This window comes from Aegilops tauschii, chromosome 5 (genome assembly GCF_002575655.3).
Source record: "Aegilops tauschii subsp. strangulata cultivar AL8/78 chromosome 5, Aet v6.0, whole genome shotgun sequence".
NCBI lineage: Eukaryota > Viridiplantae > Streptophyta > Magnoliopsida > Poales > Poaceae > Aegilops > Aegilops tauschii.
This window is the reverse complement of record NC_053039.3, coordinates 523,072,243-523,090,922: the sequence shown is the minus strand read 5'-3', so window position 1 is coordinate 523,090,922 and position 18,680 is coordinate 523,072,243. Positions and strand designations below refer to the sequence as shown.

The following is an 18,680-nucleotide window of genomic DNA, read 5'->3' as shown; positions in this document are numbered from 1 at the left end:
GACTTAAGTCAGAAGACTCAGCCAACACAGTATTTTTTTTATGAAGCTACGATGCTTGTTATGGAAGGATGTTGAAGTATATTACTCCGTGTGTGAAGAGATATAAGAGCGTTTAGTGATCTAAACCCTCTTAGGAGTACAAGGTATGCTACCCCTCACAACACAGGAAAAAGGTATGCACTGCTCATAGGGGATAGCGAGCTGTGATCATGATAAACTGACCAAACACACTTGTACACTTGCGCCGATTAACGCTTATAAAATAAGCAGACTACCCTTATACAGAACGCATGTACGTTTATCACATTACAGCTACCTCTGCCTCGGAGACGGCCGGGCATAGTAACGACGCTGACACAGCATGCATACCTGATACCCCCATATACCGATCGACTTCAAAGCGGAAAGTTGAAAGCAAATTAATAACTCGATTCACACTGAACAACAACGATCTGGTCACCGGCCGTAGCGGAACCACTCGACGGCGTGCATCCGTGTTTCCTTTCAGGTAGACGTGTCAAGGTCGGACCACTTGATGTCGGCCTGGCCGAGGCTGGGGTCAAGACGGAAGTTACGCCAGATATGGATGGACGCGCCCACCTCGTTGTCACAGCCGGCGCACTCGTCGACGACCATGGCGTTTATGTAAAGATGGCCAGAGTTGGCGATGCGGATGGTCTTGCCGCACCGGGCCCCGCCGGCGTACCACTCCGACGAGAGCGACACCACGTACTCCTCGTCGCTGTGGTGTTGAAGATGCGGATGGTCTTGCTGGAAGCCGTTCACCATCATATTTCCCCACCTGAATATATTTCAAACGTAGCAGAAGAGTACAAAGCTCACATGTTTTGTGAGGAGAGAAAGTCATGCCACAGCCCGGCGTGTTCCTTTATGCTCTCGGTTTTGAGCCGAGGAGCCCATATAGTTATGTCATCAATAATAGCTCTAATGAAATCAGCAGTGGGAAGGTCTATTCCAGGGGCGGAGACAAGGGGGGGCGAGCAGGGGCTAGACCCCTGCCAGTCGCTCGCCCCCCTCAACAAATTTTAGCAGGCTGTGTACTGTACATTGCTAATGGCCGCAGCTAATCGCATCATTAGCCCGTATACAATTTATCCATTGAACTATACGCCGAATATAGATGACCAGAGGCCCAGAGCCCAATAGGGATATGTACGCGCCGGCTATTGTTTGCCCTATGGGCAATCTAATCGATCCGATCGATTGATCTACGTTTGCGTTCTCCTGGACCGCTTAGGGCTGCTGTCGCCGGTCGCCGCCGTGCGTGTCGTGCTAGGGCATTTACGGTTGCCGCAGCAGCCATCCTGGTCGCCACGATGACGACTCCATCCAGCCATCCACTAATCTACCCTCTACAGCCCGCTATCCGCATACGATTGACTACATGCCGGTGGATCAGATCATCAGACTACAGCCAGAGGTCGCTAGCCAGGTGACCAGGATTGAATATGTTGGCAGCAGGTACCACTACGCACCGTAGCTATTAATAATTATTGTTTAGTTTTTGTGAATTGTGATCTTAGTCTTTTTAATTAGCATCATTTATCTTCTGGATCCACGACATGAGTTTTTTTAATCTATTAACCTAACGCATCACAACTCAATTTCAAATATGAAGTTGCTTACCACCCATATACCATGTGGTCGCAACATGACTTATTTGATGTGTCCAATATATGCACAATGGTGGAATTTTTTCTTATCATGAAGTCTTTTCTCGTCAAGAACGGACTCAACTAGAGTATGAACTTGTCCATTTCTAGCTGGATGTTTGCAACTATCTAGAGCTGAAAATCTCGTTTTCACGATCTGACTGTTGGATACTAAAACAATTAAAAACTACCACATACTCAATGGTTGATAGATTACTCCGGTTGGTCATAAATCTTTCAGTGTCAGCAGCGACAACTGAACAAACTTTTTCGTCTATGGAACTAGACAAGACACGTTTTAGAAACAAAATGAACATGATTTTCTTTGACATTATAGGATTGACAATAATGGTAAGGGGCATAGAAATTTCACATTATCCACTTGTTCAAAGTTGTAGGTCGTAGCGCTCAATTTAAGTGAATAGAAATGTAATATTCTTTTGTAGTTCGAAATAAATATTTTTATGATTTTTCATCACGCTATCGTCAGACTTAAAATATCATGATGTTCAATGACTTATGTGAACATCGGTCTTTCGCCCCCCTCAAGTCCAAATCCTGGCTCCGCCCCTGGTCTATTCCTTGGAAGACTTATTTGTTCCGTGCGTCCCAGATCTTCCAGAGGACGATTAGGAACATGAAGGAGCGGACTGAAGTTGGCAATGCAGTTGGTAACCTCGTAGAGAAGAGGTCACTAATAGGCGTAAAGCACGGGCGAATGGAGGTAGCCTGCCAAATGCCCCGAGCAGCCGGGCATGAAAAGAACAGGTGCTCGCGATATTCAACCTGGTGAGAACATCTTGGACAAGTTTCTGTATCCAGGATGCTTTTTTTATGCAAGTTCTTCCATGTGTTGAGGCGGTCGAGGTAGAAGAGCCATCCGAAGATCATAACCTTATTGGGCACTTTTGAGTCCCAGATGGCGGTGAGCATGGGATCAGAGAGATGATCCGAGAGAGCCGCATACGCACCCCGGGTCGAGAAGGCGGACCCGTTGAGCAAGCGACGAGTGTCCGGAACCTGCGAGAGAGCACAATCCTGCAACAAAGAGTTTAGAGAAGCAAGTTCTGCAATCGCAGTAGTGGTTAGCCAATTACGAAGAGCAAGTTCGATCCCTCACTAGTAGAAAAAGGGCCTTTAGTCCCGGTTCATAAGGGCCTTTAGTCCCGGTTCTGGAACCGGGACTAAAGGGTCGTTACTAAAGCCTCCCCCTTTAGTCCCGGTTCTTACACGAACCGGGACTAAAGGCCCTCCACGTGGCCGCTGCCTGGAGGTCCACCTTTAGTCCCGGTTGGTAACACCAACCGGTACTAAAGGAAATTTTATGATTTTTTTTGAATTTTTTTTTGATTTTCAAATTTCTGAATTATTTTAACCTCTAATCTCTAATCACCCCTCATCACTGCTCAATTTAACCTCTAATCTCTAATTACCCCTCATCATTCCAAATCATCTAACTCCCGGACGGTCACCCATCCTCATTTCCAAGTCTGCACTTGTTGTTTTCCTGACAATAGTAAGATGTCAATCCTATTAACCCTCAGGAATTTAGCTTGAGCATGAAGTCACACATTTCACTGTTTGAGTTTGAAACTATTGTTCTAAAAAACAATAATTATTTAGTAACACTAATATTTCTTGAATAAGTAGTTTGACCACAGTTTGACCAGATTTGACCAAAATTCAAAAAAACTGAAATAATTATTTAGTAACACTAATATTTCTTGAATAATTAGTTTGACCATTGTTTGACCACAGTTTGACCAGATTTGACCAAAATTCAAAAAAACTGAAATAATTATTTAGTAACACTAATATTCTTGAATAATTATTTAGTAACACTAATACTTCTTGAATAAGTAGTTTGACCAGATTTAAAAAAATTCAAAAAAAAACAGAAATTTGAGCATAACTTTTTTTCCTTTTAGAATTTGAGGATTATAAAAATTTGCAACCATGCCATAGGCTGTCAAAATTGGATGCGGATTTTCGTGCTGAACATTTTGATATATTATACTTTTTTTCTGACATCGTATGCAAAACTTATAGCCGTTTTACATTTTCCCTACACTTTTTGCAAAACATGTCCAAATTTAAGCTTTTAAATTTTCCTAACTAGTACATGTAGTAACATAACTACATCTGGAAGGATTTTAATTTTTGAAGTTTTTATCATTTTCTTTTGCTTTTTACAAAACTGAAAAGGCGATCCACAAGGGGGGGGGGTAGAGTTTGAAAATGGGACCTTTAGTACCGGTTGGTGCCACGAACCGATACTAATGGGCTTTAGTCCCGGTTCGTGGCACCAACTGGGACTAAAGGTCACATTTGAACCGGGACTAATGCCTGTACGGTGCCCTAGCCGCTCAAACCGGGATTAATGCTCACATTAGTCCCGGTTCGTAATGCAACCGGGATTAATGCTCTTTTCTGGCCGAACCAAAGCCCTGTTTTCTACTACTGCCTTCCTGCATAATTGTACTACCAATGCATTTTGATTTGTATGGTGGGAAAAAAGGGCTGGGTAGACTATAGCCAGAGGTTCTGGCTTTGGCCATCGATCTAACCAGAAGAAGGTGGAGCAACCGTCTCCAACAATGCACTGGGAAATCTCTCTCAAGTTCTGTAGGTGTTTGAAAATAGTCTTAGCAAGAAAGGAGCTGTTCTTGCCAAAGCCAATGTGAAGAGGTGAGTGATGCAAAACCCAGTCCTTCCAAGGGAGGGAGGTAGAGTGTAAAAATTTGTAAGCAAATTTCAGCAGTAAACAAAAATTTTGTGTGCGAAGGTTTTTAACACCCAAACCACCTGCATCTCTAGGAGTGCACACTTTATCCCGTTCACCATCATCACCGCCGGGACGTTCAGTCGAAGCTCGAACTTGGTCGTCCCTGCGGCGTGGCGCCCGGAAACGCTGCACGACAGCAGAAGGAAAAGTAGCACCATGCCGAACATTACTGCAAGCTTGGTACTGTTTGCCATGGTAATTATTTAGCTCCTATAATTGCGTTATCAGGTACCACTAGCTCGCTCACACTTGTGTTTCTCAACGCTGTTGGTTGGAGAAGTTTATATAGGCGATTTTTTGACAAAAAGGACCACCTGCGCGAACGAATTGCCAAAAAAGACCACATACAGATGAATTTAACAAAAAAGACCCCTTCAGCCGTGGCGGCAGGCCCGGCAGGCGACACGTGGCACATGCCGCCACGCTGCGAGGCGGCAGCACCTGCCGCCACCATGCCAGGCGGCAGGCTGCCTGCAACGGGATTTTGGCCGAGCGACGGAACGGGCTGGCGTGGCGGGGCCCGGCCGCCTCCTGGTATAGCGGCAGCACTGTAGCCGCTGGGACCGGCCCCCTCACCCCATGGCGGCAGTACTGTTCCTGCCTACGTCGACGCGAAAGAAAGAGCTATCTGGTGATCCGAATAGTGGTAGTCTTTTTACCTGGGTCGTCCTCGTACATGACTAGTACATCCAAAGTACTCCCTCCGTTCCTAAATATAAATCTTTGGAGAGATTTCATTATGGACCACATACGGAGTAAAATGAGTGAACCTATACTCTAAAATGCATCTACATACATCTGTATGTGGTCCATAGTGAAATGTCTACAAAGACTTATATTTAGGAACGGAAGGAGTAAATTAATGCGTGCATGTGGGTGTGCGTGGCTGGGATTAGGCTCGGTAATATCGCTCGCGGGTCATTTCCTTAGTCTATACCGGTGTCGTGTCGTCCGATTGCACATCCACAACGCGGGAACAGTACAGCCGCCATGGGGCGAGGCGGCCGGTCCCAGCGGCTACAGTACTGCCGCCATGCCAGGAGGCGGCCCGGCCCCGCCACGCCAGCCCGTTACGTCGCTCGTCCAGAATCCCGTTGCAGGCAGCCTGCCGCCTGGCCCGGTGGCGGCAGGTGCTGCCGCCTCGCACCGTGGCGGCAGGTGCCACGTGTCGCCTGCCGGGCCTGCCGCCGGTCAAGGGGGTCTTTTTTGTCAAATTATTTCGCAGATGATCTTTTTTTGGCAATTCATTCGCGCATGTGGTATTTTTCAACAAAAATTCTATATAGGCTCGTGGTGCAGCCTGCAGGCAAGTAGAGGGACGTACTTACACATGTGCATGCACTCGCCCTCGTGTGGCTCGTTCAAGCACACACAAAGCAACGCCTCTCTTCCCATGTGCCCGACCAAAATGGTTCTCCTGCATCGTTGAGACCACGCTTGTTTTTGGATCTCATGGCGTTTGTACATAGAGATGTAGTATTATTTTTATTATTATTTTGATGAGTGGAGTTAGAGAGCTAGTCAGTTTTTCGTCAAGGTAACCCAGACGTAATAGTCGATATGAAAGTTTAGCATTGAGTCGGCTTGCATGCCATGAGGACTAAACGGTGTCCTACTAGTCTCCGTAGAAGTGTTCAGTATCCTATTCCTAGCTAGCTAGTTTCAACCTTCAGGTACTAATCTGAGTGGGTCTCACGTTGGGTCGTGGGTGCACTTGTAAACAGCGGTAGTTGTGAGTTCTAAAGCGCCAGAAATTTACGAAAGCAACAAACAAAACTACAAGGCACGATATATATGCGCCTCTCGCTAACCTCGACTTGTTGTATTCATGCGCTGTGAGTTCTGGTGTTGATCGGTGTTTGCCTGAGCCCTGAGGGCCGACGAGATTTCGACCGGTGCAGCTAGTACTGGCTAGAGGCTATGTACTAGTTCCACAGCAACATCCTGTCAACCTTGACATATTTATGTGTACCGATGGCAGAGAGTACTACTACAAATTCACATCACTAGTATTGCCCACACACACGGTATATCACTATTATAATTATCCATAGGTGAATTTAGTTGTGCATCATCTAGGAGCATCTCTAGCAGGCCCCTTACCTTAAAAGTCTAAAAATTTCTTCATATCTCATTTCTCTCTACATATTTTTTGAAAATCACTGTTGCTCATCTAACAAATCCCCTATCCTAAAAAGTTTATTTTGGCAAATCTTCAAAACGTCTGCTCAAACAATTGTAACAAATTCATCAAATTTCAACACAACATAAACAATTTTTTTTTAGATAAGAGGTGCTTGCCCGGCTTAGCGAACTGAAGCCCTTAAGAGTTTTACAAACAAAGGTATGAAAGATAAGGTTCGACAAGGCAAGGAAAATGAAAACACTGTTTGATACAAACCACGCGGGGTCAAAGGCACGCAGGTCAACACAAGACACGACTCGACTTGACACGCTGAAGATCCTCGACGATCATCCACTTACGTTGTGGGATACCTCTCTGAGCTTCTTGGCATGAATTCGGAAGCTATGGAAGATTATTTCCATGAACGCAGCCTCCCTGGACTTTCTTAGTCGCTTCCATAGCTGCAGGAAGATGATCATTTTATAGAGCACATCAGCCGGATGTTTAATAAAGATGCCTTCACTTAGTGAATGATCACATATATCTTAATTTATAGCAAACTTTCATACCACCAAGTGTAACAATAGTTCTTGCATGCCTATTTGCCATGCTGATGCTGCACCATATTAGAATTCACAATCTCTATTCTAAATCTGCATCTTTTTTACAATGAGAAGATAGAAGTGTGTAGATGTCCATAAATCATGCATCTGAGCAAACAGGTGGGTTCGATAATTGTAAGATCACTTAGTCAAATACCCGAGCAGTAAGTTTAGTATGCTAGCCCACTGTCCACTTTACTGCATGGCTAGCTAGTTGCCCTCAGTTTTGGTGAGAAAACCCCTGGTTCACTAGAGGATATTGGTAGAGGTGGTGTGATGCTTATATGACATTGACATTATGGCTTCTGGAAAAGAATGATTCTCGTTGCCTCCCAACCTTAGATGATTTAAGCATTCTGCCAAGAAACAAACTTCCCATGAGTACGGATGGTTTGACAAGGAAAACCTACTAAAAAAGTACCAACTCGGTTAGCCCATGGATGTCTACATATGGACGCATGTAAACTCTCGTCCAGTGAGACATTTTTGGTGGCTAATCTTGATCCCCAATATTTTTTGTTTCAAACGCTTGAAGCATGGAACCATGAAAAATGCACTACCATTCGAGTATGATTCGTGGAACTAAAGTTGTTTTCAAAATAATACATGTGTTTTTTTTAAATTGTTTTCTCACCAAAAGATAAATGTACATTACTAAAGAGTAATTCCGCTTGCTTTCCAAGCCAAAGCAGTTTATTTAGATCCGGAGCGCTCTTTGATCACTTGAGTTTTCTTTTCTTTTACTCGCCTAGGTATAGCTTTGGTCTTGTATGTTTTTGCTATTTGTCGGCGTGTTCATTTCTGTGTGTTGATGTTGGTTGTGTGCATCCTAAATATACAGAGACCGGGTGTGTGTACTCATTGTGTTTGTATCTAGTTGATGCATCATTTTGAGTCAATAACATCCACCCATTGTCGAAAGAAAAAAGTCTAAGAGTTCCCCCTTAAAAAGGAACCTTGTAGGAATTGGGAGACTGATGAGGTTTAATGAACCCATTCATATATGTTGGCCATTATTGATGTGAAAGTGCTTCACAACGTTTCCTTTCATTTATTATTCGCAAAGACAAAAAACATTTTCTTTAATTGAGTAATGAAGTTGTGAATTGTTCAGGCTCTAGTCCAACTATCGAGGTGCGGAGCTAGTGGTCAAGGTTTTTCTTTCTAACCGGTTAATGGGGCCAAGATGAAACTTCAAGGGTTATTTTTTACGAAACATTGAAGTCACAACACTATTGGTATCCGCGGAGATGTGCTATAGTAATATTCAAAGTAGTTGTCATTTTTTTCTTCAAAAGGAGGGTTTTCCTCAACTACTTCCAACTTATTTGCCTAATTTGTACTTAGGTTTCTCTCATGTTCACTCCAAACTCTACCGCTTGATCCAAAAATTTAAATTACCCACAATTCCATGGTACCTTTTTCCGGGGGCCTAATAGGATCATGTTTCAAGTATATACTTGAGGGGAAAAAACCTTGCTCAATTTTCCCCCATTTTTCTCTCTTTCGTGCATATCAGCTCACGAGTGACCAACATGTGTACCTGTGCCTTTTCGAAAGCTGAGTTTGATATGTTTGGGTCTAGAATTTAGAGGCCCCATTTGATAGGGCGAAAGAAGCACGGTAAACACAAGGACAATATTTCTCCTACCTCTGCGACCTCCACTTCTATGAAATTTACTCCTCCAGGTTCACAAGCAAAAAGATTCACTACAATACTCACGCTTCCCTCATTTACACCCGACCCACATGCCCCTCCACCACCTATTTAAAAACCAGAAGTGCATCCGCAGCAGCGTCTTCTCACGTGCACAATAACATGAGAGAGTATGTAGAACCTAGAGCCCCACATGGCCAAAAAGCACTCTTGCACTGGCAATGTCACCTTCTGCCCCCCTGCTTTGATTCACAATGGTGGCGCATGCCATGGCGGCGGCTATGAGCTATGTAACCTGTTGGGGTTGCGGTGGAGGCCTCGCCTCCTGCCACTGCCGCCGCAGAGAACGGAACCGGTGCACACGACGAGCGAGCACAGTGCACGCAGAGAACCTCTTCGTGGGCATGGGAGGCATGGGGGCTATGGGGCGTCACGTGGGCATGGGAGGCATGGGGGCTATGGGGCGTCACGTGGCCAGTCGGCAGCTGTTGCAGTGGGAGCTTCGTCAACAATGATGCAGGCGTCTTCACCGGCGTCATGGGCTAGCTCGACGGGGTTGGGGGCAGTGTAGGGACAATCGGCCTGATTGGCAGCGCCACAGGAGCCGGTGGTGTCTCTTTCCGATTTCATACTGCCACTTCTTCCTGGATGGCAACAACACCCAATATCAGACACATATTTGTTTTTCATTGTTTTTTATATAGCTCATCGTTCATACCGAACAGTACTGAGACACGTAGAACTGCCACGTCATCAGGTTTAAAATCCACTTGGCACAAGATAAAGATAAGTTGATGACTCCTCTTGGGTATGGGAAACATGCACATATCCGATTATAGCAGTTGGTAGCCTCATAACTGGTAAATTAACCTTAAAAAGCTACCTACAAAAAAAAATCAACAAAAAAGCTGACCATTTCTGGTAGTGAAATTCCGTAAACTATATACATGCACTGAGTGTAGATTTCATGCTCCCGGTGTTTTTTGAGACAATTCGAAAATCATATTGTGGAGTTCCAGAAATTAACTAAAAATACACATGTATATATGGATGTATACCGCATTTCTGTAAAATTTGATGATGAATAGTGCCAGAATTTAGAAGCACATTCTTCATTTGCTAGGTAAACAAGAAGTAGAGTAAACTCGAGCAACAAATTTCGTCTACCTGTACCTCCACTCCTACAAAATTAACTCCTCTTGATTCGTCAACAGAAACATTCACTACAGCACTCACCCCACTTACACCCTCCCCACATGCCCCTCACACCTCAGAACAACTCTATAGTTCGTCGTTTCAAACGCTATGATTTGATCAACCATGAAGCTTTTCCAGGTCATATATAGTTGTATGTCCTTTAAAAAAATAGTAGTATGTGATTTGATCAACCATAAAGTATGGTCATAAATATGTTGTCTAAATATTCAATTATTATGTGTAAGAAAAAACAAGGTAATGAAGTTAGTTCCATCCTATAGCTGCCTCATGTCTTCTTCATTGGGCAACAAAGAGTTTATTATTTTTATTTGCTAGTTTCTTTATCCTAATAATTATTTTTTTAGTTTCTTGACTTAAATGGTATTCATGAACATCTAATTACCCATACGAAAAATGGGTCGAAGAGTCGGTCTAAACCTTTGACACCAGGACCTACATGCAAGATCAAAATATTTTTTTTCTGAGAGATAATGGGCAGCCTCATTCATACATGTCAGAACTGTTCAGTACAAACTATATTCCTGATAACTTCAGGAGATACATTAAACCAGCATGACCCTTCATCATGTTCAGCAGACTTTGCTAGAACATGAGCTGCCTCATTACAACGTCGACTAACATGAGTAAAACAACATGATAAGAACCTTGGAGCCCTACTCTTAATGTCAAAAACTACAGCACCTGTGTGAGACCTGTCATCCACTTTACTCTTAATTTTGTTGATCAAACTGGCACAATCTGTCTCCACAAGGATTTTCTGGAAACCGGAATCTTCAGCAAAAATCAACGCATGGCGCATTGCAATAGCTTCACCCAGCTCCGGATTATCAACATGATGAATAAACCCTCTGCTTGCTGCCAGCACCAGACCTAGATGATTTCGGATCACAACACCAATGCCCATGCGTTTAGTCTGGGCAAAAATCGCAACATCAACATTGACCTTGACCGACTCAGCCGGCGGCAGAGACCACTTCGGGATTGACACTTGGTGCTCACGCCTATTGGAGCCAGTCGACCTAAAATTGTGCAATAAGATGAAATCAACATAAGCTTTGGTCTTGCCTGCCACACGTGAAGGATGAGACATTTTTCACCATTTCTTATGTTGTTCCGGTTCTCCCATATATGCCAAATCGCCACAGCAAGGATCAGTGCGTGTAAATCTAAGGCACTAGAAATCCAAGCTTTTCAGTTTTAAAGACAAGTTAAAACACTTTTTAAGCTCAGCCCAGATTTCTTTAACATAGTGGCACAAAAGGAGGCAGTGTTCCAGAGTCTCAAACTTGTTACAATATATGCAATCATACCTTGTTGCAATTGACCATTTGTGGAGTTGATCACCCGTAGGAAGGCAATTGTGAGCTATTCTCCATAGTACTATCTTCATTTTATCCGGACACTGAATTCTCCACAGATTCTTCCACAACTTCTGCATAACATCTTGATTGGAGGAAGATCCACTACCAACAGAACTTCGATTGATCCAGAACTGATTTGTTCTTGCTAGATTGTAGCCCGACCTTACTGTATAAATTCCATTTTTGGTATATGGCCAGGAGGCGAAGTCGCTGCACCCTTCAGAGCTTAGGGGAATTTTAAGAATTCTTTCTGCAATGTCACGATCAAAGAGTTCTCTAACAGTATCTTCTTTCCAAGTGGAGCCATTACTAGAGATTAGAGAGCTCACTGTTTGGTTATCTTCCACTGGAATTAATGTTTGCATTGTCCCATGTATGGTGTCTGGTATCCAATTATCCCGGATGATAGAAATTTGTTTTCCGTCTCCAACTCTCCATAACAATCCTCTCCGCAGGAGCTCCTTCCCATACATAATGCTTCTCCATGTGTAAGATGCTGCTCTTGGACATTTTGAGTTCCAAAAGTCTCCATCAGGAAAATATCTCCCTTTCATTACACGGTGACATAGAGAGAGGGGCTCCAATAACAGTCAAAATATTGAAAAGCAAGATTGCCGTTACAGGGTTACCTGTCAAATTGTCGGTAGTAATCATGGGGGTGTAGAGATAAATTGGTGTGAGAGTATTTCTGTAAAATGCAATACCCAAAGAATTTCCCACAAGTGTAGCATATTTCCATATGCTCAGGCTTGTATGTGTCCATACAAACCGGCACCAAAATGTTGGGCATTGCGCCTATTTCAAATTATTAAAGATGAGCTTTGAGCCTTGAAATACGGGCGACCCAATTACATCTTCCTTGGTATAATCGGCAATTTGAGAACATAAGTAATCAGGAAGCCAAAATATTAAAGTATTTCCAAGTTTGCAGGGTATGATTGATTAATTAATATTTCCAAATCTAATGCTCTTATCAATACTAAAAATTAGAGCATAGGAGAATTTTTTTTGATTAATTGATGGAATCAAATACACAATATTTGCAAAAAAAAATTTGTTTATTGAGAAAGAATTATATTTTTTTAAGAACATAAAAAACATAATTTTCTTTTTGAAGAGCCTATGGCTACCTTCTCGAAACATGCTTTCGCCCCGCTTTATATATAAAGCACACCGAACAGAGTACACGGCCGAACGATACAAGATAGTGAGGTAGCCCTCATACAGTGTCAATCCTAAGATATCCGGATCACACGAACACTACGCTACCGAATGAAAGCATTGGGTGCACCGAGTACAACGCCACACACACACCCTATACACCTAAGCTCCACGGCAACGCCCGTAGAAGGGAAAACGGCGCAGAGCGTCGCCGCTGTCGAGTCCAGAAGGGACTAGGGTCTTCACCCAGAACCCTGCACGAAGAAGAGCACCATGAAGACGTCTTCAGGAAGATGGCGGCGCCCGCAAGCGGCGTCGTCGTCGGCGACAGAGCGCAGAGCTTTCGCTCGGCAGCTCCCCGGCCCGTACCACACGAGGTCTTCAGGACAGGCACAACGAGTTCAGCGTCCCAGACCAGGATCGAGACAACACCACTGCCAGACAGGGAGAACGCCCGAGCCACCCATCGGTACTCTCCTGCCGTCCACACGACTAAGAGAGAAAGCCACCACCACCAACACGGTGCCTACCTATGTCTACCTTCACTCATACAAAATCTACTCAGCCTAACTTCGTATTAGACATTCACTGCAGCACTGCACATGCCATATTTACACCCTCCATCCGTGTCATACATACTCCTCCGCCTATTTAAACCACAAGCTCCACATCGACACAAGTTCATCAATAGCAGCATATCCCACGAGCATGACAAATTCACAAGGGAGTAGAATCTAGGGCCACGGCTTGGTGACGTGCTTGACATGAAGAAAATCTTCGTGGTCATGGTAGGCATGGAGAACTATCCAGGCAACCAGGCTGTCGGCGGTGGCTATGACGGAGGCGTCAGCAACAACAGGAAAGACATCTACAGCGTTGTCACTAGCCGCTTGGGCATTTTTTTTAGAAAAGGAGGATGACCTCCGGCCTCTGCATCTGGGCCATGCATACGGTCACTTTATTAATTATTCTCACAAGACCTAACAAAGTAATACCACAATAAGACTAAAGCCGCCGTCTAAGCAACAAACTGTCGCTACACCTATCCAGTTGATGAAGGGGCATAGATAGCCTGGGCCTAATACCAAACAGACATCGCAGCCAAACCTAACATCTAAGACCTGAGGACCCATTCAGGACGCCTGCCGGGCATGGGTCTCGCCGGTCCGGCGTGCTCTCAGAGGCCGCCGCCGCCAACTGCCACCGCTCCATCTTCAGAACTATACTGATGCATCAACCTTGCTCGGTCTAGCTAACGTTGACGCCACCACGGCGCCCAACGGCACCTACTCCCTGCGCGCAAACAGCTGAGCACGTCGCGGTCGCCACTGATACACCTCAGCACCATGCTGCCAAGTACCACCAGCCGACACAGCTTGAAGTTTTTGGAGAATCTGTCGTGCGTAGCACCTGCCGACCAGGCATGACAAAGCGTAGCACCTGTCGGTCAGGCATGACCGAAAAATGCTTTGGGAACCACACCCAGGACCGCTGCATCAGCGGGGGCTTTTGCAACAATGGCGATGGCATCTTCATTGGCATCACGGTCCTTCTCGACGGAGTTACGAAAAAGGGTTTCCTCCCGCTTTGTATTACAAAGCAACCACCGATACATCCAACGATAGGTGTTGGGGCCGCAGCACAAACAAGCCCAAAGAAAAACAAAGAAGAAAGGAAGAGAAACAAATGCCAATAACAGCGGATCGACGAAACGAAGATGACCGGCGACGGCTGCACCCTCCGGAGAAGTACCACCACGTTCCCAGCACCCGAAGCGCCGCGTATCAAGCAATACCTTCAAGAAGGAGGCGACGACGACGCCGCTGCTGCCCAGACTAGTCCTAGGGTTTCCCCGGTACGTGCGCGGGGGGGGGGGGGGGGGGCAGTGAGGGGAGGGGTGTACCCGATGCCCTTCAGGAAGGTCCGGCGGCACCCACAGGCGTCGCCGCGTCGGGGCCGGACGAGCCGCCAGAGATTTCTCCCAACCCAAACCCCCACCACCACTCCAGACGAATCATAGTGCACCGCCCATCGCGCCGCCCACCAACATGTGCCACCACGGTCACCGAATCAACTTCGCCGTCTCCCTGAGGTCACCGACACGAGACCTGGAGGATGGGAGAAGGGAGAGTGGCCTTGGGGGCATCCGCAACATCACCGACGTGAGGGGACAACCATCACCGCCACCGCGGAGCCGACCGGACGCGCGGACAAGGGGCCTGCCAGGCACCGAGGTCCGGCCGAACCCAAAAGGGTCCGGACAGCCCCTGCCATCACGCTGCAGCTCGCCGGCCGACGAAGCGGCCACCGCCCACATACCACTGCCACTTCACCACCAACCAGGGAGCAGCGCCGCCACGCATCGAGTCGCCGGCCCGCCCTAGCCCAGATGGAGCCCGGAAGGGCCCAGATCTGGGCCGCCGGCCACCAGCACCGCCACGCCGCCCCGCGGCCAACGGCCGCGCCGCCGCACCGAGAACCACGGAGCTCGCCGGACTCCCGCCGCCGAACCCCACCGCAGCGGCCGAGCAGCACCGCCGCCATCGGGAGGCCCCCGCGCCCCCCAAGAGCGAGCGGGGAAGGGACGGCCCGCCGCCGCCAGCGCCGCGCGGGCAGGGCCTGGCGACTCCGGCCGGCGGCGGCGGGGAGGGAGAAGGACGGGGAGGAGGCCGAAGGAGAAGGGGAAGGGGGCCGCCCGTCGCCCGGGGGGGGGGGGGGGGAGGGGGGAGCGGGCGGACTGGAGCGCGGTGGAGGGGGAGGGGAGGGGGAGAGGGAGGCGGGGAGTGCGCGGCTGGCGGCCGGCGGCGGCAGGAGGGGGCGGCCGGTGGCGGCGGCGGCGACGGGGGGAGCGGGGGTAACCCTAGTCGCGGGAGCGGGGGAGCGGGTCCTCAGTTAGGTTAGGTGAAACTTCTCGACGGAGTTGGAAGAGGTGTGGTTAGCGACTTCCAAGGCGATTGCACCGGTGTCAGGTGCGATGTTCATTTCAATAGCTTTACGAGCTGCCGGAGTTCTGCAGGTGGCACAGGCGCCGGTTGTGTGTGTCTTGAACAGCGGGAGTAGTTACGTACTTGAAGTCCTCGTTGTATTTAGTCGATTTTGGTCATTCCCATACGCTCTGTACAAATACATGTGGTACAAGTTTGGATATATATGAGAATAAAAACTGAGAGTACATATGTTTTGCTCTATTTAACTATTGAGAGAAGTCCACATTACCTGAACTATTCGGTCTTCCTAAAATTCATCCCCGAACACTAAAACCATCAGAGGTTCAATTGTGAACTATCAAAACAGGCTAGGATTGAACGCTTCCCTACCATGTACATGGTTTTTGCTAAGTAGGCTGGGTTTGACCCGTTGACCATAAAGTCTGCTAACAGGCCACGCCAGCCTTTTGTTTTTCTGGACATATTTTGTCCAAAATATGAATGTTTCCATACATATTTTCAAAAAGATATATAAAATGATGACTAGTACACCGATTGTTCTGGAAAATTTGCAGATGTTTTTACCGAACAGATTTAGAAGACTTCAAATTACAATTTCACTCCTTCTTTGGCCAAATTCTTACCCAGAAATGAATATCGCCATTTTTTATTTAAATAATAATAATATACTGATCATTCTAGGATATTTTTAGTTATTTTTCCCAAATGGAATTAAAAATACTCTGAAATTACATTCTCAACCCTTTATTGGTAAAATTTTGTTAAAAAAATTAAAAGTATCCGGAAATATTTTAAAATTTTCTTTGAAATCAAGACCAATATACTGATCATTCTGGGTAAGTTTCAAATATTTGTGATGAACATATTTAAAATACCCTAAAATTACAGCATCATTCCCTTTTTTGGCCAAATTCTGTCAAAAATGGAAGTATGCAGAAAATTTTAAAAACATTCTGCAAATTTATGTAAAATGTAATAATAATTATGTATAAGTTTAAATACCATAAAATTACAATTTCAGACCCTGTTTGGTCAAATTTTGTCCAATAAAATGAAAGTAACAAGAAAATATTGAAACAATTATGTTAAAACAAGAAAAATATACTGATAATTATGGAAAGTTTTAGGTGTTTTGGCCAAATATATTGAAACATACACTGAAATTTCATTTTCTGCCCTATTTTAGTCGATGTGCTGACTGGATGCTCAAAAGGGTCAAACCCAACCTGTGCTAACCAAAACCAGTATTAGGGGAAGGGATAGTGGAATCCTGGGCCGGTTTCCAGAGTTAGGTTGATTCTTAATTAGACGGTTTTGGAGTTCGGGGCTAGATTTTAGAAAAATTGAATATTTCATGATTGTAAAGTGGACTTCTCTGTATATAATTTAGTCAATCTGAAAGCATATGGTGGCTCGTTTGAGTCTTGTTTAATAATATAATAGATTCCCACTTCATTCACAACGACACGGGTAAGATGATTCCTTCCTACTGTATATTGGACCTAAATATTGAAATATGTTGTCGACCCTTCTCCGGTTGTTCGAACTTTTGGTTATGTTTTGTTTGAGGGGTAACTTTCGGTTAAGTTGGCTTGCGCGTACAATATGATACGAGAACGTAGAGAACTCAAGTTGAAGACTCCGCCAACACAGTATTATTTTTATGAAGCAACAATGTTTGTTATGGATGGACGTTGAAGTATATTAGGACTAGGTACACCCATCACATCATACTTATAAACTGCACTGATTAACGCTTACAAAAATAAGCAGATTACCCATATACCGCACGCGTGTTGGCTTGTCACGTTATCGTTGAGCTACTTCTTCCTCGGAGAAGGCCGGGAAAATAGTAATGACGCTGATACATTAAGGGATTCATGCATATATACCCCAGTTTTACACTTTTTAATAAATGGTGGATTTTATTATCTCGAAATGAAGCATCAAGAGGATAAAAAGCCCAGTTTTACATACTTCAAATTAAGTTGAAACTTGAAATCAGATAACTCGATTCACCGTGAACAACAATCTCGTCACTAGCCAGCCTTGGATGCACATATATTTCAGGTAGACGTGTCAAGGTCCGACCACTTGATGTCCGCCTGGCCGAGACTGGGGTCTAGACGGAAGTTAGGCCAGATATGGATGGATGTGCCCACCTCGTTGTCGCAGCCGGCGCACTCGTCGACGATCATGGCGTTTATGTAAAGATTGCCAGAGTTGGCAATGCGGATGGTCTTGGCGCACAGGCCCCGCCGGCATACCACTCTGAAGACAGCGACACCACGTTCTCCTCATCGCTGTGGTCGTCGCTGGCCCCGCCCCCCCTCTCCTTGCTGGAAGCCATTCACCGTCATCACCGCACGGACGTTCTGTCGAAGCTCAAACTTGTGGTCCCTGCGGCGTGGCGCGCGGAGACGGCGCACGGCACCTGCAGAAAACCAGAACGATGCCGAAAATCACTGCGAACTTGGTAGTGTTTGCCATCGTAAATATTGACTTCCTACTTGCGGCGCTTATGAGCTATTTGTGTTTCTTAATGCTGCTGGTTGAAGGAGTTTATATAGGCTCGTGCTACAGCGATGCAGACAAAGTCGAAGGACGTACTTACACATGTGCATGCCGCCCTCCGTCGTCCTCGTGCGTGTGGCTCGTCTAATAAGCACACACAAAGCAACGCTTCTCTTCCCTAAAGTGCCCGACCGAAACGGTACTCCTGCGTCCGCATGGGTTTGTATTGCCGAGGTCGACGGTCCTGCTTGGTTGCCTCGCCGACGACCTCCCGTCCCAACCACGTTCGCCGCCGCCGACGACATCCCTAAAAAAAGCTGCCTTTTTCCCTTCTTCTTCTTCTTCTTCTTCTTCTTCTTCTTCTTCTTCTTCTTCTTCCCAAATTCTTATTCTGGCAACGGCCATGCATGCCGCTAGTCTCCAGGAAAATCCCAACTTGCACGCTCGTGGCCGGGGACAGGAGTGCGAGCAGGCTCTCCTCTCCTGGCGTTTCCCTTCCCGCTCTCCTCCTCCTCCTCCTAGACCTCGGCGCCGTCAAAGACGAGCCAAGGAACCGTCCGTCGCCCGGCCGGCGTGGTTGCCGTCTTCCTCGCCTCCCGTGGGCGTCAAAAATAAAGATGAGCTTTTGGCACACAA

General features: G+C 46.0%; 1 protein-coding gene across 1 annotated transcript; it reads right to left on the bottom strand.

Annotated features, from left to right (window-relative positions):
* Positions 1–504: 504 nt before the first annotated feature.
* On the bottom strand, positions 505–17,880 carry LOC109741777 (uncharacterized). Its single transcript, XM_020300860.1, has 2 exons — positions 17,798–17,880; positions 505–802 (listed from the first exon to the last, which is right to left on the bottom strand). Exons 1-2 carry the CDS (start codon positions 17,878–17,880, stop codon positions 505–507), a joined length of 381 nt encoding a protein of 126 aa, XP_020156449.1.
* Between the last annotated feature and the right edge of the window lie 800 nt (positions 17,881–18,680).

What these genes read in the sequence shown, in the direction of transcription:
- LOC109741777 (XM_020300860.1), bottom strand. Translation starts at nt 17,880, where the DNA reads ATGGCTTCCAGCAAGGAGAGGGGGGGCGGGGCCAGCGACGACCACAGC. An exon ending in GTGTCGCTGTCTTCAGAGTG is followed by an intron (nt 803 to 17,797) that starts GTATGCCGGCGG and finishes AAATATATTCAG; the next exon opens with GTGGGGAAATATGATGGTGA.